The sequence below is a fragment of the Purpureocillium lilacinum genome (genome assembly GCF_023168085.1).
Source record: "Purpureocillium lilacinum CBS 284.36 DNA, scaffold_5, whole genome shotgun sequence".
NCBI classification, from domain to species: domain Eukaryota; kingdom Fungi; phylum Ascomycota; class Sordariomycetes; order Hypocreales; family Ophiocordycipitaceae; genus Purpureocillium; species Purpureocillium lilacinum.
In genome coordinates, this window is record NW_027072115.1 from 3,111,812 (window position 1) to 3,121,615 (window position 9,804).

Sequence of the window (9,804 nt, forward strand, 5' to 3'; positions counted from 1 at the left end):
TTTATGGCCTTGGATAGGGTTGCATTTAGTGCCTAATTGTCAAAGCTAGCCGGGTCGTCTTGCGTGCCAGTCGAAGATGCGTTGGGATGAACCCGTGAATGATAGGCGATGATACACTCGTCATTGTCTCGAAGCACTGACGTTCGGGGTGGCTATGGACCTCAACTTAATAGATCCCGAACTGTGCCTTTCCCGCGTGTCACTAATTGCGGGGCAGCGGGACCCTCGGCTAAGACATAAGTCTCCGCGTTAAATGGATTCTTTGTTGGTGGCTGGCGACGTGTGTGCAACAGTCTACGGAGTACTTGCGCTGCAGATTGAATCCGTGGTACTGTATGAATACGTAGATTGAAGTCACTGAGTATTGTGAAGCCTTTTCACATGCATGTTGATTCGAAACTTCCTATTGAACGCTTTGAAGGATTATCGGCACATTGAAGGTGAAGGTGAACGTGCTCGGCTTTCGCGTTTTAGCGGGGAGATTGTGACGACTGACTGGAGGCAGGACGCGTGCGGGCGGAAGGGTTGTGACATGTCAACATGCATGGCCCAACGACTTGATAGTGCGTCTCCCTACTCCTTGGCCAGGCGTTACACAGCTTCGGACCAGACCGCGACGGGAATCCCCACCGGCATGTGTGTGCAAGTTCAATACTGTACAGCTGCGCCCGCCAGTACTGTACTGTAACACATAGCATATGAATCGCTCTTCGTCTATGTGCATGTATTCTCTCTCGGCTGGTTGGGTCTGAGTTGCCCCGAGGTCGATGATCAGCCGGCTCAACGCGGAACCCTGAGACGGTCAAGTGATTTGCAGGAAGGTTTACGAATCTACAGACACAGTCATGGGAGTCGCCATCACTGTCTTTAGACCTGCTCTGGATCATCGCCCCGAATGACGCAGGTCGGTTCATCGCCATCTTCAATTCAGGGTGACTCCAACTTTAGGTTTGCGACTCAACGTTCCAACTTCCAAGTATAACCTTGGGCAGCAGGCCCAATTTGGCAACGTTAGGGCCTTTGATTGGATGGGCTACTGACCGAGCTGCCCCGCAAGACGACCCAAAGCCTGGGGATCCCACGCCTTGCCCCGCAGCCCCGGTGGTAGCCTGCCCTGAGCGCTGTCAATCAGCCCGAGCCTTTGGGCCTTTGGCGCTCGCGCCAAAGTAACCAACGGACCACAGTCGATTTTCAGTTATGGCGGTTGGGAGAGCTCCCGATAGAGTCGCAAGCTCTTCTCGCACTCTCCTTCTCGCACTCTCCTTCTCGCACTCTCAAATTGGATGCTGGACATGCATCTATGGTGTTGCCCCCCCCCCCCCCCCCCCCCCCGGGGGGGCGCCGGCCCCGTTTCTCGGCCTCGCACACAGTCGTGATTTCATGCCCACGACATGGATATCACGTCATGCACGTGTTTGACTAAGATAATGCAATATCCGTGTTATCTACAAGCCGTCACTGTTTGTAACATGAAAGGAAGGGGCCGATGGCGTCTGTAGCGGCAGATGAGGGGGGCAAGAATGGTGGAGACGCGGGAACACGGTGCGCTGAGCAGTCGAAACAACCATTGTGGCTTGCATGCACAAGGACATGGAGTGAAGTCGAAACAGGACCAAAAAAGAAGCCAGGCTATGATCCAGTCCGTGCATGGGGGCATTGAATGGGCTCGCTAGTGCAGAACGAATCCGAGCAGTAGAGAGTTTTCGCAACCAAAATAAAATAAAATAGACACGGAGTGGTCGTGCATTGAAAGCAGAAACACCACTCCGCCAGATCATGACTAGACGTGCTGTTTCATGACAACATGACAACTACATGTAGGAGAAGACGAGGAAAGGAACAAGCTCACCGAGTTCCACAAAAGGACACTGGGTATAAATGTGATTACATTGAGGAGTGACATTCTATTTCAACCTCCCGTTGTCCACAAGGCTGCGGATCATTCTCGCCACATCGACCAGCTCGGCCGTGGTGTTCACAGCAGCGAAGACGAAGCGGTCTGGCCGCAAGACAATAAATCTGCGAGATCCAACCCCCTTGGCCATGCGGAAAGGGTCGTAGCCTCTCGGGTACGGCCTATTGGCGCAGAGGACATCCTCTGCGAACTCGTCGGCTGTTGCAAGGCGATATGCGGTTTCAGACTCGCTGCCCAACTGAGCGGGCCCGGTGGCGTTCAGAAAGACAGACGCCTCACCTTCTCTCAGATGACCACCCGTCGCCTCTTTTAAGCCCGCCAGTTCTCCAAAGTCGAACACTGGATTGTGACCATTGACTGGAGTCAGTAGAACGACAAGCTGGAACAGACCGACTTTGTTGGAAGCAAATATGACGTCGTCTGTAAGATGAACTGGCTCAGTTTGACACTGCTTGCCAGCGAGTCGCTTGGCATACACCTGGGGAAAGTTGATGCCACCCCCTAGAGTTGGCACGAAGGCCATGCCCTTCCCGTCGACCCATTTGTATTTGACCATCCCTTCCCTGCGGTTGCCAAGGTGAAGCCAGTGTTTCCAGCTGGGAACAAGCTGAAGTGTCCAAAGATACCAGTCACGCACGAATATCTTGACGGCGCTCGATTCGGTGACGTAATCTCCGTTTTCGACGGTTGATCTGAGAGACTTTTCGAGCTGTTGTTTTCGCTCTGAGTACCAGCCTTCGAGCAGCTTCTCGTGATCTACTCTATTAGGCCCTGAGGGACGATTAACCGCTATTCGGAGCCGCCAAACCAGCGACAAAGCATCGCGAAAGGCCGAGGCAATGCCTTGGCCGCCGAATGGCGGAAAGACATGCGCTGCGTCGCCGCAAAGTATCACCCGGCCGAGCGACCACTTGTTGCAGCTTCTTGCTGCGAAGCGGAAGGGACGACAGCGAAGTACGTCAATACAGTCCAGAGGGAACATGATTTCCTTCTGGGGCAGCCCGTATTGAGATCCAGGATGGGTTATGTACGGGTAGACAATCCTGGCAATATTTGCCGGGCTTGCCATCTCGGTCGAGTCTTCTCCCGGCAGGACAACAAACTCGAAGCGCCACAGGCGGTCGCTCTCGAGGCCGAACCGACCACAGACGGCCGCGCGAGTAGGGTTGCACAAGAATCGGAAGTTCTTAGGGAAGAACTCATTGTAGACCTGCTCTGGCGTGTAGCCCTTCTCCCACAACGGAAACTCCGGGTGAGTCGCTTGAGTCGGAAATGTGATTCTCCAGTTGAGTGCAACCCATACTTTGTCGTAGGGCGCACTCGCTTCTCTTTCCAAGGCTACGCCTCGCGGCTCCAGGTAGTTCTTTCGCGTGAAGCCAGTTTTGCCATCGGCGCCCACAAGGAACCTGCTGCGGATGGTGTGCGTGTCACCAGAAGGAACGGTGTAAGAAGCGTAGACCCATTCGCTGTCCTCACGTATCGCATCAACGCAGGCACCCAATCGAATATCTGCCACACCAAGTTCTTTCATGCGCAACCTGAGGTTTGACTCAATCAGTGGCTGGCGATGGCATAAAAAGCCGGGATGACCGGTGCCACCCTCAGTCTACTTGAAGATGCCCGGTTAGACGTCTGGCACCTTGGCGGGTGTGGGGGTATGAGCATAACACACACCGTGCTGTAGTCCATTGCCATGAATGGCTTTCGAGATAGATTGCTATGGACGCCCCCGACGAACCTGAAAGTTCCCATAGCTGCAGCATTCAAGGGCCGAGTGTCAGCAATGCTTCCGGAACTCTACACCGTACCAAGTGACAAACCTTGGCCTATCTCTGTAAAGACCTTGTCGTAGATGCCGCAGGCTTGAAGACAACGAATGCCGTCCTCATCCAGCGCAATCCCGCGAGGGTCTGCCGTCACTTCGGCATCCCTCTCGAGGACGACATGAGGTATGGCGTACTGGCTCAGCAGCGTCGACACCATGGCGCCAGTGGGGCCGCACCCGCAAACAATGATGTCGGTGGTCTCCATACCATCGACTTGCGTCATACCAGATCGATGAATGCAATGTGAAACTGGGTACTTCGTAGAGGTTTGCCACGGACAGCTGAGCGTCTGTTCAAATAGACCTTACCATGGCAAGATTGATGCCGGCACGGCTGCACGGTTTGCACATGTGGGCTCAATGCGGGACGGTGAGGGAGTCGCGGGGCGAACCAGACGGGGCCCGTGTACCCAGGCATCCCAGGTTCATGTTAGGCAACGCGGGGCTCCCATCGGGTTGTCTTAGCCCATGGCTAGAGCGAACCGATGAAGTTCAAACGCGCCTCAACGGCCGTCAGTTTCGGGCCAAAGGGGATTACTGTTCGAGGCAATTGTGCTGAGACCACAGAGCTCAGCATCAATGGACGGATGACAGGTTCAAATGTACAATCGCATCGCACATTCAGCGTGAAATCAGTATCAAACGATGGAGGGCTGGACCTTTATGGGAATGTTGCAACAGTCACGAGATGGGATTCACACATGCTCCGCACATCTCATTCACGAGCATGGGTCTGCCAGGCTTTGGTGTTTGGAGTTCGTCTTCTGCCAAATCCCCAGTCTCGGCTCATTCGACATCGGTTGATGATGTGGAAGTTGTGGGGAAGTTCATTCAATCTGGTGCTGTCGGCTCCCCAACGCCCCGCAGGTCACTGGTGGCCATCCTGCGGGGATCAGTCCCCGCTATCATTGTCCGGTGTGGCCTTCCAGTATGTCTTGCGGGGCATGTGAGATACGCCAGGGTGCTGAGCTGGTTGGTTGCTGCGGCTTCTCACTTGTTCGATGGTCACTCGGGCGCAGGGCGGTTCGGTCGCACCAGACGGACCAAATTTCAAGTTGACTTCTAGACGCCGGGGCTTGATCCGGAACAGTGGAGATTGCCCTTTGCCACTGAACAGAGGTGGCTTTATCGGTATTGAGACGTTGAAGTCAATACGCGTGACTTCAATGTTCATGTTGCGCCTTAGCCCCCAGCACGTGCTGTTCTGTGACGACGGTCCCCGGATGATTGTTCACTAACGCCATTCATTGAGCTGGCTTCTTATTTGAGGATTGTAGAATTCCCGGGCCGGGTAACGAGCGCGAACAAGAACCCCGCGGTACAGTAAATACTCCGTACGGAATGCCCTACCACTTCTGATCCGCCACGCAACGAGACCCCAGGCCCCTTGGCGTGACTGGGCTCTCATTTCCGGTCGTTGGTTCAACTCTTAAGTGGCACGGTGTCAGTTCAATGTGTGGGGATGCCCGACCACCTGCACACCCCGCATTCTCGATCGGGCCCCCATCCCTATACCCCAGAATCTGGCAACGATGGTGACAGCACCAGGACCCGCCCGCAGAGGCCGAGATGGCAACGACAATACAGGTGTTTCTGATGGTATACCGCAGCGGAGATCACATAGACAACAGCAGCAGCAACAGCAACAGCTTGAGCAGCGGGATTGGCAATGCCACCACTGCGCCCACGCTTTCAAGAAGAAGGAGCATCTGATCCGCCATGTCCGCTCACACACAAGGGAAAAGCCGTTTGCTTGTGATCATTGCCCAAAGGCCTTTGGGAGGCGGTAAGACTCTGTCGCCTCTCCCGTATCGGGGCTTAACTTCGTCACAAACGCTGATACCGTTGCTGCTGCAGCGATTCTCTCATTCGTCATGCACGATCTCATGCAAGGCTACGAGGGGGGCACATCATAGAGCTAGAACAGGCACGCGCCTCCAGTCCGGGTACAGGTAGGTAGTTGGGTCTTACGACGTTACTCTGTATCGCTACCGTATACTGATCCTTGTCAAGTAGCTGACTTGGAGGATGTGCCGCCTACCTCTCGACGGCCAGACATGGACAAGGGCATCGTGCCTCCTCACCATGGGACCGAAGCTGTATGTCTCGTCGACTCGGCCGACGTATGCATGGGAGAGAACATCTCGTTGAATCGCCGTTCCGGGGTCGAATCTGACCCTTCTCATGTCTCACCTTCAACGCTCTCCTCGGGATACGCACAGCCCGATTCGCTAAGCACCAGCATACAGACAACATGCAACACTTGGGAACTGCCGGCGGATTTAGATCTGCTAAGCTTCGAAGGAAACACTCACGAGCCCTTCTGGCTTCTGGGGGAGGCCTTTGACATCAATGCCCTAAACTCATCAATTTCGGCCCCGGGCTCCCCCCGGCTCTATGGGAGTGCAACCGCAGGCTTTTCGCAACAGCGGGCCTCCGATTCTGTCCACCCTATCCTCAGTGCTGGGGACATGTGTTCATCCACTTCTAGTGTTCAGGGAACTGTTCAAGAACGGTGGCACACTCGGCCAACTGTGAGTGGGTGGTTCCCCTACAGGCCGACGAGACTGCAGGATCAGGACCAGGTCGACGAAACATACCGGACCGGCCTTTCAAGTCGGCTTGCAGCGCATCCACATGACAACGCACTACCATCGGCAGACTTTCTGGTTAGTATCCTTGAGTATGTTTGGTGGAGAAGGCTCTGCGTCGTCTGACCTCACCGCATGTACTCGTGAGCTGACAGTGTGAAGAACTTGTGTATTAAGTTGTACTTTGCCAAGTTCCAGCCGATCTTTCCGCTGGTTCACGCCGCGTCATTCCGACCGTCCTCAGAAAGCGCGCTGGTGCTATTGTCAATTTGTTCTTTGGGTGCTCTCTTCGTAGGGTCCGCCGGGGCATTTGCGCGCGGCAGAGCAATCTTCATGAAGCTGAACAAGGCAATCCTGGCATCTGTGAGTATCAGATCCACACATAGCGTTCACTGCTAACACTGCCAGTGGGAAGCATATCTATACCAAGGCGGTCGTGAGGCATTGGCGGTGGCACAAGCAGCTACATTGGGCCAAACGTACGGGATGCTTTCGGGAAACCCGCATGATCTGCTAATGACCGAGAGCTTCCACGGAACAATCATTGCATGGGCACGCCAGGCTGGGATGTTCCGTAAGGGAAGTCCCGACCATCTACAAGTAGTGAATGCACGGAACTTGACCGACCCCGGCACTCTTGAGTCGGCCTGGCGATCTTGGGCGCAAGCCGAAGAAACGGCTCGGGTCGTCTTGGCACTGCACGTTCACGACTCGGAATTTGCGGTCATCTTTCATCACGAGCCCCTCCTGCGACACGACCCCGAAAGGCTACCTCGCTCCTGTTCGGAACCACTCTTTGCCGCCGCCACTGCAGCTCAGTGGCACGCGATGCTGGTGTCGACGACCTCTCAGGAAGCCCCTGTTGGTAAAAGCGTGGACGATCCTCCGTGTCAAGCGCCGCTCATGCAAGCCTACGGACTTCTGGCGGGACAGATTGCCTCAATATGTGAGATGCGAGGTGCGACATTGGATGATTCGAGAACGGCATCTGACATCAGACGTCGCCTCACGTCCTGGTACGAGACGCATTTCCCAAGCATCCGCGTATCTAGTCGCGACACGCTCTGCCTTGCCATTCTTTGGCACGAGGCATTCATGGCGCTTTACATAAGTTTCGACCTGTTAGAGCGCGTGATTGGGCGTGAGGGTTCGCAAGTCAGCGAGGAAGATGTACGCCGAGTACGTGCTTGGGTGAACACGGTGGAAGGGAGGCGTTGCCTGATGCACGCAGTCCTCGTCTTCAAGCGCCTGCAAGGGCTGCCCATCAGTGCCACGCCAGCTATCCACGTCCCCAAAGCACTCTTCTATGCGGGGCTGGTTATCTACTGCCACGTTAAGCTTCGCTCGGGTGATGCAGCAGCTCATGGCGACTTTGACATTGCGGAGGTGAGAGCGAGCGAGCTGCGGTACACAACAGACTTGCCCGCTGCCGCAGTCCATCAGCTCGATTCAAGCTCGCTGTATGGGATTGCGGACCTTTTACGTCGACAAGGACACTGGGAACTGTCGCGTCGATTCGGCTTCATTCTGGAGGCCCTAATTGACGATCTTACCGACTATGGAGCCGATGGTCACTGATGCAGAAGCCCGACACCACCATTACGATGTTCATTTTCAAGCAATTGCTGGACGCGATGGGAACTAAGGCGTCATGCAGTTGACAATGCTCCTAGCGAAACAGAAAGGAGGATACCCATTCCTACTTCGACTCTGCCGCTATCTGAACGGCCGAGAGCTACCAGGTACAAACAATCGTTCGTCTGCTGCCATAGGAAATATACAGAACGTTGTCAATGGGCCTGGCGACAGCTGCGACCGGGACGCCATCCGAGCATGTCAGATAGCTGGGTAGGATGTAGCCCAAGTGCACTTCATTTTGTTTCATGGGTGAGCCCGGGGCGACGATTTAATCGAGCGAGCAGCGCATCCGAATTCTCGTCGGGAAGAGTCGCGGGCATCAGGCAACGGCCGGTCCCGGTGGCTTGTCGGTCCCATCGCTGGGCTGTGGCCCGCGGACTCTGCCGAGATTGTCGGACGTGGTCGGCTGTTTTTTTTGGCGTGTATTTGTCGACCGAGTATCGCTTCCAGGAAGCCTCCGGACAATCAGAGGCTTGTCTACCGGGACTGTCGGCCGCTGGAGCTGAACCGGTATCTGCAACCAGAGTCGTGGAAGCATGTGACAAGCATTCGCTCGCGGGACAAGGATGTGAATCAGGACATCGTACGGCTTCGGGAGTGCTGGACCGTCATGGTGGCCGTTTCTGTGAACATTGGGGGCAAGCTGCGAAGTATGCCATTACCGCGAGCAAATCTCTAATGTTATAACCCTGAAAATCCGGGAAATTGCGAAGAGGGTACCAAAAGCGGTCACAAGTCGATCATTGTACGCGACGCTTGTCCGGTCGGGTACAGCAAGGCTTGAGGCTCCTGAGTCGGGATGAAGCGACAAACTCACAGTCAGCACGGCGGCAACATCCTACGCATGCGCCTGCGCCCCTAATCTCCCGCACCGACGACAACGGCATCCGCCGTCTGTCTCGGGATTGAAGACCTTGCCATGCTCCAAAGGTGCTGCGATGGGCATCAGGGGTTCGCGTTTGCTCGGCCCTGTCCTGTCGCAGGAACGCCAAAATAGGGGAGGGAGATCCCGTGGCACGGCACGTTACAGTAGCTCCGAACCGAGTCCGCCAAATGCCGCGCGGTGCCTTGTTGGGGCGCGTAAGGCTGAGTCAGGTCTCGGCAATGCGCACATGGTCAACAGTTCCAACGCTGGCCAGTCCACGGCGGGCCTCGATTGATCAGGGGCAGCAGCATCCCCTGGCTCTCCGTCCAGCACGATGACTCCTGTGGACCGATTTCGGCACACACGGGCGTTTGGAAATCTTCAGTGATCGATCCAGGGCTGCTCTTACCCACAGCGGCATCGCACCAAGTACGAAGGGGCGGAGACACGGACGACTGCCCAGGATGGCATCATGGCCCCTCAAGCCCCTCCAGCCGCCCAAGCCCCAAATCACCCCCCATCCCCCGTCCCGACGCGGCGCCGCTCTGCCGTCCCCTGCGCTCAACGAGAGCTTGGCTGGTCTGGAACCACCCAGCTGCTCCCTGTCGAGCCAATTGTTTGTTGAGTCGTAAACCACGCAGCCAAAACGGCACCAAATACCGTGACACACGGTGGCCGTCTCAGGCACATCGTTGCTCTGAGTGGCACCGCCAAGTGGATCTTTATCCGTCCATACACATGCACATCATTGTCATTCACAGTCGGTCGCTGAGCCGACCCCTCATTCTTCGCCAGAAGCCGTGCCGCCGCTTCAGGAAAGCCGACGTTGAGCGGGTGTATCCTGTCCTCGGCAACGGGCTATCGCATCCATTGACCGACTCGAACTCGTGACTCTGCTTCTTGAGCTTTGGCTGCGCGCGGCGAATTGGTTACACAAGTCGTCGCTCTCATAGCAGGATACGTCAAGACG

The 9,804-nt window shown here is 55.7% G+C and overlaps 1 protein-coding gene across 1 annotated transcript; it reads right to left on the bottom strand.

The window, feature by feature from the left end:
- Positions 1 to 1,904: 1,904 nt before the first annotated feature.
- On the bottom strand, positions 1,905 to 3,898 carry PLICBS_007550 (uncharacterized protein; the record flags this gene model as incomplete). Its single annotated transcript, XM_065601200.1, has 2 exons — positions 1,905 to 3,424; positions 3,736 to 3,898. The coding sequence occupies 2 exons, from the start codon at positions 3,896 to 3,898 to the stop codon at positions 1,905 to 1,907; spliced, it is 1,683 nt and encodes a 560-aa protein (XP_065457272.1).
- Between the last annotated feature and the right edge of the window lie 5,906 nt (positions 3,899 to 9,804).